Source organism: Perca flavescens, chromosome 16 (assembly GCF_004354835.1).
Source record: "Perca flavescens isolate YP-PL-M2 chromosome 16, PFLA_1.0, whole genome shotgun sequence".
In the NCBI taxonomy this organism is placed as follows: domain Eukaryota; kingdom Metazoa; phylum Chordata; class Actinopteri; order Perciformes; family Percidae; genus Perca; species Perca flavescens.
In genome coordinates this window covers 25,039,310-25,058,133 of record NC_041346.1, presented here as the reverse complement: position 1 = coordinate 25,058,133, position 18,824 = coordinate 25,039,310, and the positions used below count along the sequence as shown (strand labels likewise).

Sequence of the window (18,824 nt, the reverse complement as noted above, 5' to 3'; positions counted from 1 at the left end):
TAGTGTGTGATTACAATTAAACTTTCCATCATAGGTCTTTAAACACTATCACGTATCAAGTTCTTCCTGTAACCATTGCAGGAAGAGCCTGAGGCAATAGTCCTCCCCCACATAAAATATGTTTTAGCAGGATAAAGGTAGCTTTATTTAAAAATGTGTTTTCCCCCTCATATTTCTTGAGATAGATGACAGTTATCATTCATGCAAACAACACAATTAGATAGCAATTTACTGTACTGTACTTAACTGTATTCAACAACAGATCTACATAATTTCACCATATATAGGTGTCATACATGCATGAAGCTAGAACATTTGTCAGAACAACTCTGGTCACCAAATGCACACTCATTTATCTTAAGATTGGTCACATTAAAGGTGTGCAGATGCAATACGCAAATGTAATGGAGGCTGTACCAATATGACAATACAGCATCACAAATGCATCGTATCACGCTGAAGTTTATTCTAGTTGTTTGGCTAGTAATAATAATAACTTTATATACATAGCACCTAGAAAAACGATTGGCTACTTGTTATAGGCTACTATTTTAACTCGTTATATCTATCTATGAATCTATGTTTGGCTAAGATCCCTCTCGGTCAAACTATCATTTTTTGGCGGCCAATGTAATGCGCACCTGCATAAAATAAGCCTGAATAGATGCGAAGTTGTGTTCACAGCTGGGTTGGAACATAATATTATATGATTTCATTTAGCATTATGGGTATTGTGTGTATTTCTGTAGTCCGGCGTATGTTTGTTTTCGCGTTTTCTGTTTTTAAAGAATTGAAAGAGTAATTATGTTTCGCCTAATTCGCAGCTTATCCTCCTCAATGTGCCGCTGCAACATATTCAGTCTACACGAGTGCAGAAGTTGACGCGGATCACTTGAAGGCAGCACTTTACACAGCGACGGCCAGTCGTTTGCATTTACCGCCATCGGTAGCGCTGTTTCGTCCACCAAAAAGTCTACATTTCTACGGGAAGAAACCATAGGGGAGAGACGCAATACAGCAGAGTGGTGGAGGTGGAGTCTGTAGGTGGGGAGGGAGAAGAAAGGGGAGAGAAGGAAAACGGGGAAAGGCAGACAGAAAAGAAACTGGGGGAGGACGCTGGATGATTTACGCTTTAAAAGTTGCATTACAACAAATTCCAGAGTTGCGGTGAAGAGGAATATAACAAGATGATAACGCCCTATTTCCTAGAGAATTTCTGGGTAAGTGGTGTTTTTACTCACGGTGTTTACACCGGTGTTATTCCTTATTATTCTCTTGCTGTGTTCCCTCCCTATCATGTCAGCCAGGAATCAAGTACCATTCACGTTATAGAGGCGTGAAGCTTGCTGCCGCTGAACCGGCGGTGTCCGGTGCCGCCAGACTAGGCTACTGGTCAGCAGCCCCCCCCCCGGCTATCGATAATTTTCCTCGGCGATTATTATTTTGCCACCCCGGGGTTTGGGCCTCTGTAAACCTATCTAACATGAAACCTCTACGAAAACACCCTTGCTCCCGTTAATTGGCTCTCTCCGGCTTGCTTGGAATGTTTATGGTCAGTGCCATGAATGTCATTGGACGTTTCGGCTGTCAGTCATAGCCCTTGGCCGTTCGCGTCATTTTCTTCCGTAATAAAGTTTCGGTGAGAGGCCAGATGTTTAGTAAGTTAGAGAACGGCTTTAAAAACGCGAACGCTCTCTCATATTGTATTGGACATTTAGCTTATATATTTCTATGGCCACTGCTGTAGTGCATGTATTACTATTACGCTGTGTACAGTGTTGTCTAATGTACTTCCGAAAGGTCATTTCGTTTCCGATTTGACGTGGCCGCGGTATGTTATTGCAGGTTGAGAAGTAAATGCCCGTCTTGCTGATATTAATTTCATCCACCACCAACCTATCTGTCTTTTTTTTCTTTCTTGTATTGCTTTTTCTTCCCAAAACCACTAAAGCCATAAAGGCAGTGTTACCAAAGGTGAAAACAACGCCAGCTTCATTAGGGCTGCTCTCTCTCTCTAAACTCTAAACTCTAAAAGATAAGGTCATGTATTGCACTATTACCACTGCTGCAAGTATGGGTCATAATTTGGATTTTTAATCATATATTGTGTCACTTTTATAAATGTTGTGGTCCATTGGTTAACCACCCCAATACAAGGGGTTATGGACAATAGCCATAAGTAAATGGGGAGACTGAATATGGGAGATATACGCTTATACATGTGTTATTGCTTTGCTCCGTTAACTATCTATAATGAGGTGCAATTACAGCTCTTGGAAATGCAGTGCTAAGATTACATTTCATGCTGTCAAAACATATATATTTTACATATAGTATAGATTTAGTGATGATATGTTGAATGAGAAGTTCATGCATGTCTATTTTGTAGGCTGTTGCAATTGTATGAAAGTACTGTCATAGCCACCATTCATAATGCATCCCTGTCTTCCCTAAGGTCTGAAACAGCTCTGGCTTTTAACCTCAGTTGACCTCATTTCCAGGTGGTAAAAGCTGGAAAGAATATCCTGCTTACATAGCTGATGAAATTAACTTTGTTACTGAAAATTATATTAAGCAAAGTAATTTAGAAAAGTACAGTGCTGTCAACCTCCAAAGCCTTTTTCTAAAGGAGACTTCATCATTAACTAAATGGAAAAGAGGAGAGCCTCGAGCCCTAGACACTCTTGATTCTTCAATCTGCCCTTTGTGCCCTGCACTGTGGGACACAAGAGAATCCAGTGATGGCAAAGATCAGCTGTGTGTTTAACATGCAGGACACACACACACACACACACACACACACACACACACACACACACACACACACACACACACACACACACACTTGGCATTAGGGGATGCATCCATTTCTCTTTGACTTGACTACAAATCATCACCACAAGCAGACACCCACACACACACACATCGGGCTTCACTTTTGCACGGCATGCCGGAGTATACACCTGTCCCCACGCTACGCTCTTTCACTCTGTACTCTACAAAGAGGCATTTTTGTTTATTAGTGGCATTGTATGTAATCTTGGCATGGATCTCCCCTCAGCTGAATAAACTAATAAACTAGTTCTTTAGGAATTAGGAGCCAGACATGGTACTGCCATGTCGTATCTGTCAAAGTTGCAGCACCTGATTTGTCACTGGCTGCAATGTTTCCGCTCAATAGATTTATGTGCAAGTCTTAAATGTCCATTTCCCTTTTTTTTTCTCTGTCTGGAATGTGCATGAGTAAGCTAGTTCACTGTGGCTTGTTGATGAAAGTTTGAATGTGTGACTATCCCCACATGTGCTTAAAATGGCAGTGGATTAGTATAGGCTATGTCAAGTAAAAACAAGGCAGCAGGTAGTTGGCCTAACGCTCTAGTTTTTTGTCCTACATCTATGATGAGCTTATGTTTAATGTGGAGTCTGTTAGCCTCCAGCATGGCATGGGAAAATCAGATGGCAATGTGATAAACAAACAGTGTTGATACAGCCAACAGCCCCGGCCGGGATGGCCTTCTTCTCCCTGGTGTCTGTATTGTGTGGGTGTGGGTGTGTGTGTGGGTGTGTGGGTGGGTGTGTGGCTGGGTGTGTGTGGTCTAATAGGTTCTCACACTGTATGCAGGTTTCACAGTAACACCCCCACAAGTTATGGTCTGATGTGATCTGTTGCGATAGGTGGTGACTGAAGTAAGAAGAGATGCACGATGGTGATACATTTTCTTTCAATTTGCACAAATGACCAAATTGCTCGCTTAATTTTTGTCTTTAGAGGAAGGCCCTGCTGAGTTTTGCAGTGGGATTGAGTTGCGAGGTTACGGTCCCTCTAGGGAGAACAGGTTTTGGTCAACATTGACTTTTGTTTTAGCTTGAAACAGAAATCCTTCCCTATTGATTTGACTGCCTTGTGTCTCATGAACTCCTATTGTAAGCTGGGTTTAGTGGTGCTTAAGTGGGCCAAAAGTATTGATAAACCGACCTGTTCTGGGATGTAGTCAGTAGCCAGACACTTGATGTCACATCCCTAACTGTAAGTAGTGGTGACGTTCTTCTACATAATAACTTTTTGCGACCAACAAAGCTTGGCCTGTGTGTGCTTACCACATACTTAATACGCTGTGACAGACTCTGATGTCACCCTGCTGTCTACCCGCTCTGTGCTCTGGGGTCTGGGGTCTGCAGCTACACCAGGCTATCGTTTACAGTCTGTCTTGTCTGGAGCGAGGGAGTCTGGTTTAGCTATTCTTAAATTCCTCAGTGAAAGTGTGCAGTCATACTTCTTTCCACTGCTTTTCCCTGAGCATACAGGAGTCATGGCAGCTGGGACACACCTGCTTGTTTCCTGTTTACTAGCTGCTAGTGGAAAATATATGACCAAGACTTCGTACAGCACACCTCGGCTACCAATGATACATTTTTGCACCATTATGTGATGAATGCACATCCTCTATACACTACAGCAGTGACTTCAACCGCCATGACAAAGTATTTTTTTGTTAGTTCTCTTTATAAGTTAAGAGCAATAGGTTGGTTTGTAAAGTAGTTCCACTTTGCGGCCTGCATAGAAATATATTTTGTTTAACAGTGACGTAGCTCTTATTCTTTTAAGATGTATGTGTAATATTTTATTTTCTGCAAATCTTATTTACTGGATCCTATTCTGCGTAATGTCTTATACACATGTCGTGTAAAGCATGTATGTTACTTGGCAGTCAGTGTTATTTACTGAAAAACTATCTCTGAATGGATGCAGGGAGAAATGGTCAATTGATTAGTCGACTGACAGAAAATAATTGGCAACCGTTTTTAATAATTGTTTGGTCATTTCAGTTCCAGCTTCTCAATTGAGAGGACATGCGGCTTTTCTTTGCAGTGAACTCAGTATTTTAAGGATTTGGACTGTTGATGGAGAAAACAAGCCATTTGAAGACATCACCTTGGACTTTAAGAAATTGTGATGGGAATTTTCAATATTTTAAATGATTACTTGACTATTTGGGAAAAGAATTGGGAAGATTATGAAAATACTGGTTAGTTGCAGCCCTCGATGCAGACTACTTTGTGAATAAGACAATATATCAACATACTAAAATTTGTGGAATTTTTGAGAGACCCTCAAAGTTAGTTTATCTTTTATTGTTCAGAGAAGAAGGCAGTATATTTATGGAAAGATAACCAGAGCTCTCTCCGTGTCATGGGTTGCGTTACTGCCTGTCAGGCAATAAACACTTGATTCCCTACACGCACAGGATGTTGAAATGCCTGGTATTACACTCTAACAGAAAGAAAGTGAATTCCTGGCCTCCTCTGCCCGGCAGATGTTACATGATAAACTGCAGCACTGTGGTTTTGTTTATCTGTCCTTTAAGGTGGCTTTTCAGATTCAAGATGGTAGCCGTGTAACCGTTTCTTTTTGTGTTCGTTTTACTCTGTAATTATTACACTGATGTTATTGTTGTGAAAACACAATGCAGTGTGTATTTTGAAAGCAGTCTGTGGTTTGTTTTCTGGCCATGGCTCCATGGTACACAGACTTGAACTGGGCTATTTCATTATACCACTTCCTGCCTCTCATGTTTACATCAGGTCATTAAAATAACTTACTGGGCAATATATATATATATATATATATATATATATATATATATATATATATATATATATATATATATATATATATATATATATATATATATGTGTATATGTGTTTGGGGTCACTTAGACATTTCCATTCCACTCCATTATAGACAGAATACCAGCTGAGATCAGTTGCATTGTTCTTTTAAACAGGGCAACAGTTTTCAGATTACATTATGTGCTTACATAATTGCAAAAGGGTTCTTCAATGTTTTCTCAGTTAGCCCTTTAAAATGATATCAGATTAGTAAACAAAATGTGCCATTGGAACATTGGATTAATGGTTGCTCATAATGGGCAATGTAGATATTGCAATAAAGATTAGCCACTTCTTTTTACAACAGTCAAGAAGCCTTTTTTTCTTCTACTCTATGCAACTGATCTCAGCTGGTATTCTGTCTATAATGGAGTGGAATGAAAATGTCTAAGTGACCCCAAACTTTAGACTGGTAGTGTATACTTTTTTATTTATATATATATATATATATATATATATATATATATATATATATATATATATATATATATATATATATATATTATTATGTGTATTGGCATGTGGACAAAGACAAGACAAAAGATGAACATGTTAAATAGGGCTGAAAGTTACGATTAGCCTACTTTGATTGTCAATTAATTGTTTGATCCTTCAAATGTCAGAAACTAGTGAAAAATGCCCATATAACTTCCCATAGCCCAAGTTGACTCCTTCAATTACTTGTTTTGTGTGACCAGCCGTGTGAAAACCCAAAGATGTTAAGGTTTACCGTCACTGGAGACAAAGAAAAGATGTCTTATGTGACAGTTATTTGAGAAGCTAGAACAAGGGAATGTTTGGTGGGTTTGCTTGAAAAAAGACTTAAATGATGAATTGTTTGATAGAATTTTTTTGTCAAGCGATTTATCTATTAATCTACTAATCATTGCAGCTCAAATGCCTAACGTGTGTGTGTGTGTGTGTGTGTGTGTGTGTGTGTGTGTGTGTGTGTGTGTGTGTAGTCTAATTTTAGACACCAAGTTAAGATTATGTTAAGGCCCTGACACACCAACCCGACAGCTGACCGTCAGGAGGAAAGGCGGTCGGACTGATCAGTCTCCCCGAGTTGGTCAAGAAAGTGCCTCGGAACACACCGGAGCGACGCCGACTTGAGCGTACGTTCTGCGCGAGACGTTATACGTCTCCATAACAGCAGGTGGCGCTAATCTGTATTGTCGCCCAAAAAATGAGAAACCGGTGGCTGATTGGACGAACGTGTCACGCGGGTCTGGCTACTCCCGGATTTAACAACCGCGTACAATGGTACAATGGCGGCTCATTCAGAATACGATCTCATATTTTACAAAGATAGTTCACCGAAACTTGTTTCTGAAAACATTTTAAGCGAGAAATAGGCCATGCAGTTGCTGAATCTCTCTTCATTTCAGATCGACAAAGTTTGAAAGATTTTCGTCAGATTTTGAGAGGCTATTCGTCACGCTAACATAAGTGCACTGATTCGCTAGTCAAGGGCTAGCACTCCACCAGTCAGATTGGTCATTGAGTCCAACTGCCCGCCCTCCAACCTAGCAAGTCAGGTCAGCCAAAATGAAGGCCGACGGACGACGGCACGGAACACACCGAACAGTCTCGAGTCACTGACCTCGCCAGCCGATTATCGGGTTGGTGTGTCAGGACCTTTTAGATAATACTCTCCAGTAGTCATACCAATCTAGACGTGTTAATATTGCCCATGAAAGTGAACAGGAATAATTAGAAATCAAAGGATACAATTGTCTTCAGGAAAAAGATGGCAGAATTGAGAGTCAAAGCTTTTGTTTGCTTGATAACTTCAGTTAAGAGTTCCATTAACCCTTAGCAGCTCTCAGTCGTAGCTTTTCTTTTCCTGGAAAAGAACCAACCAGTTTGAGTCTAAATACCACAGTATAACCTGAAGTCATAGTAGTATATTACTAGGGGTGTAAATCACACGTTTTATCATGATACAGTATTATATTGATTCTTTGGACAACGATACAATATTTACTGATATCACAGTCTGCTACGATACGATGTCGATTCAATTCAAATCAGGGGCCTATATAATATAATATAATATAATATATATGTATATATATATATATATATGTATATGTATAGTATAGTATTGTACGGCTGTGGCTCAGTGGTAGAGCGGTTGCCTGCCAATCGGAAGGTTGGTGGTTTGATCCTTGGCCCTGCAGTCCCATGTCGAAGTGTCCTTGGGCAAGACACTGAACCCCGAGTTGCCCCCGATGTTGCGCATCGGAGTGTAAATGTGTGTGACTGATTATCTGATGGCACCTTGGCCACAGTGTATGAATGTGTGTGAATGGTGAATGGTTCCTGTACAATGTTAAAGCGCTTTGAGTAGTCGTTGAGACTAGCTTTTTTTTTGATAGCGCCAAACCCTTGGTGTTCTCTCAATGAGCTTCATGAGGTAGTCACCTGAAATGGTTTTCACTTCACAGGTGTGCCTTGTTAGGGTTAATTACTGGAATTTCCCCCCTTATTTATAAAAAAGCAAACGGTGGCTACTTTGAAGAATCTAAAATATAAGACATCTTTTCAGTTATTTTACACTTTTTTGTTAAGTACATAATTCCATATGTGTTCATTCATAGTTCTGATGCCTTCAGTGAGAATCTACAATGTAAATAGTCATGAAAATAAAAAGGAAACGCATTGAATGAGAAGGTGTGTCCAAACTTTTGGCCTGTACTGTATATATTACTGTATATTAAATTCTGCATTTAGTGAGGTTGCTGCTTTTTCCATCAAAGCTCATCTTCTCTGTGCTTATTGAGGGATTCTGTCAGTGATTGTATACTATTGACACAGACTGAATATCGGACAACTGGCACTGTTCACTCTCTTCCTTTTTTCATGAAGCTGTCTCAGCTGCAAACTGTGCTTCTTTTTTTTCCAAAAAAACCTTGATTGACATGTTTGCTAACCCTCTCAGCATGTTCTCCTCCCTATTGGGTGGGACGGGGAGTTAAAAAACTCTCCATCTAAATCCAAGCATAATGAGTACTTCTGAATGTCACATCCATGTGTGGTTAGAATATTAAACACCCAGTACAGGGCTTTCATCAATGAGTGTCCAGAGGAGGACATTGAGAAACTGTGCGTCACTCCAGTATCACTTCTCCCTGCTGCTGCTCATGATGTACTTGTACAATCCTAAACTAGCTAAGGCGATGTCTTTATATTCTTGCCTACTGGGCCGTAGCATTATGTTTTGCAGAATTCCAGTATTGTAACCTGCTGAAAAGTCCAAAACGCCCAGAGCTGTTTCCTGTGTTTGTTTCTATTTTTTTTTTTATTTTGTATTCATTGATATCCCACTCCACATGAGCACAGTTTGTGCACAGAATGGACTCACTTCCTGTTCTGCTCTGTTTGCAGCCGCGTGTTTTTGCTCACTTTTGTCACTTCCCAGTTTTGTCGACCGATTGGCCAATTGTCAATGTGTGTCTCACTTTGTGTTTCTTTCAGTTTAGGCCAGTGGTGGAATGTAACTAAGTACATTTACTCAAGTATTGTACAAATTTGAGGTACTTTACTTGAGTCTTTTCTTTTCAGGCCACTTTCTACTTCTACTCCACTACATTTCAGAGGGAAATATTGTACACAACAATATATAGGCCTACAAGTCCAGCTGAAACGATGAGCCGATTTAACACGTTGATAGAACTGTTTTGATCATTTACAGCTTCTAAAATCTGAGGATTTTTCTGCATTGAGTACTTTTACTTTTAATACATTTTCCTGCTCATACCTTTTTCTTAAGTTACAATGCAGGACTTTTACTTTTAACAGAGTATATTTATATACGGTATTTGGTATTAGTACTTTTACTTAAGTAAAGAATCTGAATACTTAATCCACCACTGGTTTAGGCAGCATAGTATAATAATAATAATAATAATAATAATAATAATAATTTATACTTTATTAATCCCGCAAGGGAAATTACAATGTTTTTTCACTCTGTTGTTAGAATACACATCACACACAGGCCTGTAATACAAAGCCGGATTGAAATACACGCACATGCTCAGTACCTATACGTGCACTAATGGAGAGATGTCAGAGTGAGGGGGCCGCAACTGTCGATGGACAGGCGCCCCGAGCAGTTGGTGGTTCGGTGCCTTGCTCAAGAGCACCTTGGCAGTGCCCAGGAGGTGAACTGGCACCTCTTCAGCTACCAGTCCACCTGCGGTTCCCAACCCAACTCCCTACAGACTGAGCTACTGCCTAGTATAGGTGTTATGTAAGGTTAATTATTATGGTCTGTGTCTTCCTGTCTTGACATCCATTGCGTGCAGTAGTTTGCATGTCATGCTGCAGGCAGGGTAACTGCTAAACTTGTACTTTTCTTATAGTTATCTTGTTCCAACAGGAAGCACTTATTTTCACAGTCTACGGTTAGAATGTAGGCCAGTGAGCTGTTGCCTAGAGAGGGATGCTTTCCATTTTAATGTCTATTTGCTCTGTCAATACAGAGCTACCCCTGAGGTTCATTTTGACACAAACGTCCTGACCTTTCATCTCTGTCAATGTAGGAAAACAAGGGTTTGTTAGAGTTGATTTTACTTTGAATTGTGCCATAATGCCAATGTAAAATAACCTTTGAAATATCAGCTGATACTGTGTACCAAAGTGCTGACAGTGGATTGCTCCAGGAACCAAGTATATGTCAGTGACAGTCTCGGGTTGGGGTGAAACAAAGTTGGCTCGCAGATTTAGACAAGAATGAGGATGAGCTGCTGTGAACAGCGGTGTCATCATGTTGACTTCATGTTTTAGTAAAGTACGAGTTTCCTTATTTGTCTTCATTTGGCTATAGCAAGTGCTTCCTCTACATGCTGATGAGCAGAATGTAATATATTTTACCATTTACCATTTTCCTAACAAGATGTCCCAAACCATTACAATCATAACCATTAATTCAGTGGCTATTCTTGTAATCTCTTGGTGAGTAGTTGTGTCATGTTGCTGTCTATCTGTGCTCTCAGCCATGATTTGGCTGTTTCCTCCCCCATTGAAGAAACAGCCTAATGTAGGCCGATGAGGAAGTAAACTGATTCTTCTTCTCCTCTTAGAAGTGACACAAAGGCGTTTGAGTTGAAGGTGTGTTAAGAATAAGTGGCCCCTGCTTAAAATAGTGTTGCTCTGATGACCGACCTGTCAGCCGTACTGTTGTAGACAGACACTGAGGTAGGGTTAGGCATGGGCCTATTTTATGAGAGGTCAAGGACAGAAAGTACAGTTTAGAAATCCCTCTCCCTGCCAGTGTGCAGTGTGTTTAAAAATAAAATACAATGTGGACAATGGAAAAAAGTTTTTTTTTTTTTTACCCAGACATTTAAAAAAAAAAAAATACATTTTAAAGCTGAAATATACATACTGCAATACTGTGAAACTGTGATATTTATTTTGAAGGTTATACTGTCAGAATCTTATATCTGCCCATGCCTAGGTAGGGTCAGGACCATAATTGATTTCCAAACCAATGCAGCTCTTGTGTGGACTACAAACACAGCACCAAACCGAGAAGTCTTATCTAATAGTAAAGTTAGTTCATTAATTAATTTTATTATATGATGATGCTGCCTACAGTGTACATGGGCCAATTATCTTATCAGTCCTAGCATTTGATATGAGTCTTTTTATTATACAGGAGACAGCCCGGCCGATACTGGAGTTTAAAAAAAAAAATCGGACTACAGTAATAATAAATATATATATATATATATATATATATATATATATATATATATATATATCTCTCTATCTATCTATCTATCTCCGGGAACCATTACCTTATCGTGGTGGAGAGGTTTGTGTGTCCCTATGAACCTGAGGGCTGTGTTGTCTGGAGCTGTGCTCCTGGTAGGGTCTCCCAAGGCAAAGTGGTCTCAGGTGAGGGGCCAGACAAAGAATGGTTCAAAAACCCTGTGAGCCAACGTAGAAGAAGTGAAGTTACCCTGCCCGGAGGAAGCCTGGGGCCCCCGTCTGGAGCCAGGCCCAGATGGCGGGCTCGTCAGCGAGCGCCTGGTGGCCGGGTTTGCCACGGAGCCCGGTCGGGCACAGCCCAAAGAAGCAACGTGGCAACTCCCTCTCTATCCCATGGGCCCTCCACCTGTGGGAGGAACCGCTGGGGTCGGGTGCGCTGCTACACGGGTGGCAGTGAAGGTCAGGGGCCTCAACGGACCAGACCCGGGCAGCAGACGCTGGCTCTGGGGACGTGGAACGTTACCTCTCTGTGGGGGAAGGAGCCGGAACTGGTGCGGGAGGTGGAGCGCTACCGGTTAGATCTGGTGGGGCTTACCTCTACGCACAGTCTCGGTTCTGGAACCATACTCCTGGATAGGGGTTGGACTCTTTTCTTCTCCGGAGTTGCCCAGGGTGTGAGACGCCGGGCGGGTGTGAGGATACTTACAAGTCCCCGGCTGAGCGCCGCTACGTTGGAGTTGGAGTTTACCCCGGTGGACGCGAGGGTCGCCTCCCTATGCCTGCGGGTTGTGGGGGGGAAAACTCAGCACCTCTAAATCTGAGACCATTGTTCTCGGCAGGAAACCGATGGAGTGCCTACTCCAGGTAGGGAATGAGTCCTTACCCCAAGTGAAGGAGTTCAAGTACCTTGGGGTTTTGTTCGCGAGTGAGGGGACAATGGAGCGGGAGATCGGTCGGAGAATCGGCGCAGCGGGTGCGGTATTACATTCAATCTATCGCACCGTTGTGACGAAAAGAGAGCTGAGCCAGAAGGCAAAGCTCTCGATCTACCGGTCAGTTTTCTTTCCTTCCCTCACCTATGGTCATGAAGGCTGGGTCATGACTGAAAGAACGAGATCCAGGGTACAAGCGGCCGAAATGGGTTTCCTCAGGAGGGTGGCTGGCGTCTCCCTTAGAGATAGGGTGAGAAGCTCAGTCATCCGTGAGGAGCTCGGAGTAGAGCCACTGCTCCTTCGCGTCGAAAGGAGCCAGTTGAGGTGTTTCGGGCATCTGGTAAGGATGCCCCCTGGGTTCCAGGCACGTTCAGCTGGGAGGAGGCCTCGGGGAAGACCCAGGACTAGGTGGAGGGATTATATCTCCAACCTGGCCTGGGAACGCCTTGGGATCCCCCAGTCGGAGCTGGTTAATGTTGCTCGGGAAAGGGAAGTTTGGGGCTGCTGGAGCTGCTCCCCCCCCACGACCCGATACCGGATAAGCGGACGAAGATGGATTGATGGATGGGGATATATATATATATATATATAATGAATATAATATATAATCTGCGGAACATTAAACAGATATCAACTTCTCAGTGCTTCTTCTGCTGGATAGATATATAATGGTGTTTTATTACCTCCAACTCAATTTTCTGTAATTTCTTGTTACTCATGTCTGCAATAAGCTAATATTGACTGTCAGGCCTGGCTGAGTGATTGGTCACACTCTAATATAGGCGGTAGTTTAGTGATAGATTAAGATAATTTAAGAAAATGTTCATCTTTTTTTTTGTGAGCAAATTTTTATTAATGTTTGAGCCGAAGAGATGTAGACATGCAATCAGCAATACAGCATTGAATAAAAGCAATAAAACAAAACACTATATGTATAAAGGACTGGTCAGTAAGTCAATTGTCTATATACTTCCAGGATTGCTACGTTACCGCCGGAAATTCCACCAGATTTCACTCTTTTCGGCCAGATTTTCGGTACCATCCACTTTCTTTGTGTTGGTATTATGAACTCCGGTGGATTTATGAGGATTATGGTTAACTGCTCCTCAGGTCGCCGCAAGGTAAATCCAGACAGCTAGCTAGACTAGACATTCGTACACATGTTCCACCAAAACAAGTTCCTTCCCGAGGCTATTTTGCAGCGGCACCGTGGCTCTGTGTTCTGAGCTTAGCGCTACCCATGACTATTGTGATTGGCTAAAGAAAGGTCAATAAATCAGAGCATATTTTTCTCCAATCCCGGCATGCTGTGTGGACTAGCGAGACTAGTATGATATACATAATAATATGACAGACCCACTAAGAGCCCACATATAAAGTCACTATAATGGATGCAAATGTATGTAAAGCCCAGGCATACATTCTAGACATACGTAACATACACCTACACACAGCTCACTTAAAACCTACGAGCAATTTTGCACTTTCAATTAGAGATGCACCGATAGACCGGCCGGTGACTGGAATTGGCCGGTTTTCACGTGCTTGGCCATGACCGGCGACCGGCAGGCCAGTCTGACATATGCTGATTTCATGCCGGTCAACGCTACAATTAACTGACAACATAAGTTATACGAGTTACAGTTCTCAAGGACGCACGCACGCACAGACGCGACAGCACAGTCTCTTTTTCCCTTTCTCTCAACTTTTCCGCGAAGAAGAAGGAAATTGTTCTAACATTGCCCTTTAAATGTGTGTGAATTTCCCACACCAGGAGTAATTTATATAGTTATATTTATAGTGATCCATTGTCTGTTAAAAAAAATGTCTATGTTCTGTGCAAAATGTTCTATTAAAGAAAAGATAGAAAATAAATATTTGTGTGTGCTGTAAAGTGGTTAGAAAAAATTTAATCGGAATCGGCTAAAATCGGTATTGGCTGGCCTAACTCAATGAAAATTGGAAATCGGAATCGGCCTAGAAAGTTGTAATCAGTGCATCTCTACTTTCAATTCATTGAGATTGGTTTACTTGCCGTAAACTGCAATTCAATTTATGTTTGGTTCATTGTCATATTTATTTTTCTGTGTTCTGTTTACCATGTAAGACATCGTTGAGTATATAAATATGCCAAAGCAGTATAAAAATCTTCATTATTATTGTTATTATCAGTAGTAGTAGTAGTAGTAGTAGTAGAGTGTCACTCACTATATCAGTACTATAAGGATATGGTCATTCATGTTTATTAAACATTTCCTTTAATGTAAACCCAACATTTTTCATTCATATGAATTATTCAGAGGTGCCTGCATTTTTTAAAGCATCATGCAACTGGACACCAGTTACCAAGTCGCATGGTTACGGCAACACAGACAGCCAGCCAGACCGACCGACCGTTATCTGGCTATGTCTTACATTATTTGCTCGAGCTGCAGATTTTTATTTGAACATCCATTACTCTCAAACATGGCAAAGATGAGTATGGTTGACCAGAGGCTGCTGCAAACGCAGCTGGATGCTATGCAGACAATGAGAAAGCTGCTTGTACAGAAAGCCATCAGGGTAAGGTCACCCGAGGTGTTGTTGTTTGTTAGACTTGGTGCTTGTTCCGGTGACTGATCTGTCTGCATTCCTTTTTTTTTTTTTTCTCTAAAATGCAGGGTGACAAAAACAATGGCTTTGATGTGCTCTACCATAACATGAAGCATGGCCAAATTTCCTCCAAGGAGTTGACAGACTTCATCAGAGAAAGGTAAGACACCATAGTCTGATACACATCAGTTAGTTTGAGGAGGTGGCCATTTCTGCATAGTTTACAGCCTGTTATCTAGTACATACAACACATTACTCATTAACCAGTTGTTGTTGTGTCCGGTTCTACCTGTTTTGTGGTATTCTTGGTATTTAAAGGTACTTCCAACTTTGCACTGGCAGTTCCAGTTCCTTGTACTGTGCTTGTATTGACGCTGTACTTAACTGAGACCGCTGATTGCCACATATACATTATCTCGCACCAATATGGGTTTGTTCTGACTACGGCTGCAACTAAAATTTTCAATTAATCGATTCATGTTTAAAGTCCAAAATGCTGTGTATCACTGTGACATATGACAAAGAAAAGCAGCTTATCCTCGCATTTGAGAACCTGAAACTACATAATGTGTTTTATTGTCGATTAACCAATCAGTGAATTGGCTAATTATTTAACCTCCAATTCCGCCATAAAGATGAATCTCTCTAATGGAGATTCTTCATATGTATTAGGAAAATAAACAGTACATGTAGTCAATGAGTGCGACATTGTGACTAAAGGTAGATGTTGATAAGTGTGAATGTTATGCAAACTTAACCTCTTTGTGAAAGAAGCTTAAATCTTAGCCCACCTGTAACCTAGCATTATGTTACACACCTTCAGTGTCTGCAGCTTGATAATACCATAATAATAGCTTATTTTCAAAATGTTACCACCTCCATGAAGATGTGTCAGAGATGCGTGTTTATTACCTGCCACATGATAGATGGTCTACCGCTGGAATTCAGCAGTGGATTCCACTGCACTCAGTATTTTACCGCTGGAAACTTTTCATAAAACTGGGCTTTCCGTGCAGTAGAATAGCGCTTTTTTTAAATGTATTTGTGCACTTGGTGTAGGATTTGATATGCTTGATTAACTGTGTTTTAGTGGACGATGTTTGGAAAATCTTAATAATAATGAATGATGATATTTCAAAGGTTATTTTACATTGACATTATGGCACGATTCAAAGTAAAATCCGCTTCTTTAGCCCATCTACAGTTGTTAGTATAGTGGCAGGGTGATCCAAAGGAAAACCATCTACTTTCTGAAGGACTTCTGTTGCTAAATGATTCTTATGATTTCTTACCGTCACTGTGTAAACCATTCAGACTCATTTTGTTGTAATAAATCATCTATAAGCTGATTTATTAATATTTAAGCCCTTTGCTTAAATATTAACACTCTTTGTAGTCTGCAAATGTTGTTGATACTATACAAATTAATTAATACATTATTCACGAAGGAGACAGAAGTTCAGGTAGAGATTAATTTATTGTGTTGTACCATAATGGCTTATATTGCTCAGGAGCGGGGTACAAAATGACCTCCATTCACCAGCCAAACGCTTGTAAAATATGCAAGTGGCTGGTAGATTTGCTTCACTCACCAGCCAAAAAAACAATGGTTATCTTTTGAGTGGCTGGTGAAATTTGAACATCCACTAGCCATTTGGCTGGTGGACGAGAAAGTAAATTTTGAACCGTGCTCAGGAGTACAGTAACTCTCATCACACCTTGCAAGTTTCCAGGATGGCTCAGGTTTTTCAGTTCAGACTGATGTATCATGTTTTTTTTGTTTTTTTTACTTCAGAAAAACTGCACTGTGGCTCCCTCTGGTGGAGAAAGAAGCTCTGTGCTATGTGCTAATATGTTCCCACAGAATTCTGTCAAGCAGGGCCTCTGAAAAATACTTGTCACAGTTATCTGCACTGAGAGATGGAAAAATACCAGCACTCTGCTGTCTCAGTTCTTCTTTTATTCTAGGTCAGTAGTCTCAAACACAGTTTGACTAAGGGCCACGTTGGAAAGTAAGAATCCCATCAAGGGCCAAACATTTAGAGTTTTAGACTGTGTTATTGCATGTCTTATAAAGTCTTCTCCCTTACAGTTTGGTCGACATAAAGCCCTAAAAAAAAAGTTCCTTAGCCATCATAGAAAAAAGGCCGAAAAAAGCAACAAAAAAAGCGGCAAAAGTGACAAAAACTAGGTGTGCAGAAATTTATTGTGAACCTAAATTGATATGCGGGCCGGATCAAAATCTGCGAGGGGCCGAATTTGGCAATGTGTTCTAGGTGGACGTGAGTGAATGGATGTTTCAGCCACATATGACCTACTCCAGTTGAAAAACTCAAGGTTCACATACTAGCACACATACTTTCTATTTCTTTTGTGCATTGCATTGTGGGAGACAACAGCCCACATAACTTTTCCTGCTACAGATTTCCCACCGTGGTCAGAAAACACAGAGGAGACACTTTGTTTCTCTTACTATGACTGTAGAGTCGGGACTCGCTCCAAAGCTAATCGCCGTCACTCTCTCACTTCTCCTCGCTCTATCACCCACTCCCCACACACACATGCCGGCTCAACCCACACACCAGTGCACAAGTATAAACATCAGGCCACTTACGTAGGCTATGGCGAAAGCTCTGCGTGGAGCCTCCGCAGAACCATAAAAAGGCCTTTAGATCCTCTCTGCCTTAAGTCACATTGGGGTAACGGTATTCAGGCCCGAACAGTATGTGGCAACTAACATAAAATACAACCTCCAACACATGAAACTGGAATCAAGGAGCAAGTCAAAGTTCACTGTGAGAAGTGCATGTCTGAATGTGAGGTTAAAAGGTTTGTGTGACTAATATAGAAGAACAATAAACTTCTCAGTAAAATATGTATACCTCTGTAGTGCACAACGCACAATTTAAACTTCTTCTTTCTTAAGTTCTAGTCTAGAAGTATCAACAGTAAGACGTTTTTGTATGGTTCTATTGAAATGCAGAGGTTTCTTCTGCCATTTGTCAGTATTTATAACATGCTAATGTATAACTTCCATTCTGGGCTCACACAGATATGTGGAAAAGGGAATGTAGCCTTGAATGCATTTTTAGCTTGTCCCATCCTCTGTGTTGTTGTGCACTGTTTGCCTGTGTGTACCTGTGTGTGTTTATGATGGATGTGTGTAGGGCTGGACGATTAATTGAAAATGTATCGACATTCAGCAGCTGTTATCGTCATAACGTGTGTGTGTGTGTGTGTGTGTGTGTGTGTGTGTGTGTGTGTGTGTGTGTCCTGTTTCCCCCTGGCCGACCTTCTCCTGTAACGTGACTGCAGAGAGAAGCTGGCTAAATGAGACCTGCATAATTCAGGCTTTCACTATAACACTGCAGCGGTTTCTTCTTTCTTTAATCTTTTTTGTACTCCTGTCACTTTGCTGCAGAATGAATGAATAAAAAGGGAATTTAAGAGAAGCAGTGAATTCAAACACTAGCTTTCATACTCTGTCAGCTTCGACGTGAGGTTTATGAAAACATCACAGGCCAAACCACACTTATTTGCCCACACATAGCGCATGTGGTCAAACATTTATGTTGCAAGTTCTAAGTGGGTGTTTTTGGTGGGGCTCTTCACTTTACGTTTAGTGACATGAGCCATAACCTAGTTGCAAATACTTTGAAAAAACTTTGTGATACTATACATTAAAATGGGTTTAAAGGTAAAATTGTAACCTTGAGATTATTGACATATGATACTGTTAACTTGGGGTTAATTGAAACTATTTGTGATCATTTATAATGATTTAACAAGTAATCTCTGTGTGTATATTTTTGCTGTGTCCTAGGAGTACTATTGAAGAGGCCTATGCCAGGTCTATGACCAAACTTGCCAAGTCAGCTGGCAACTTTTCTCAGCTTGGGTGAGTG

At 41.0% G+C, this 18,824-nt stretch overlaps 1 protein-coding gene across 7 annotated transcripts in view; it reads left to right on the top strand.

The window, feature by feature from the left end:
- The first annotated feature begins 909 nt into the window (after window positions 1–909).
- The window catches only part of fcho2 (FCH and mu domain containing endocytic adaptor 2), a 51,114-nt gene continuing 33,199 nt past the window's right edge, over window positions 910–18,824 (top strand). For 4 of the 7 annotated variants that reach the window (XM_028601269.1, XM_028601263.1, XM_028601266.1 and 1 more), the window contains exons 1-3: window positions 911–1,220; window positions 14,988–15,079; window positions 18,743–18,817. In XM_028601269.1, coding sequence (XP_028457070.1) covers window positions 1,188–1,220; window positions 14,988–15,079; window positions 18,743–18,817 — 200 coding nt within the window. In that variant the 5' untranslated portion in view covers window positions 911–1,187. Of the gene's footprint in view, window positions 1,221–14,987; window positions 15,080–18,742; window positions 18,818–18,824 lie in introns of all 7 variants that reach the window. The other 3 variants (XM_028601262.1, XM_028601267.1, XM_028601268.1) reach the window with 3 other exon arrangements.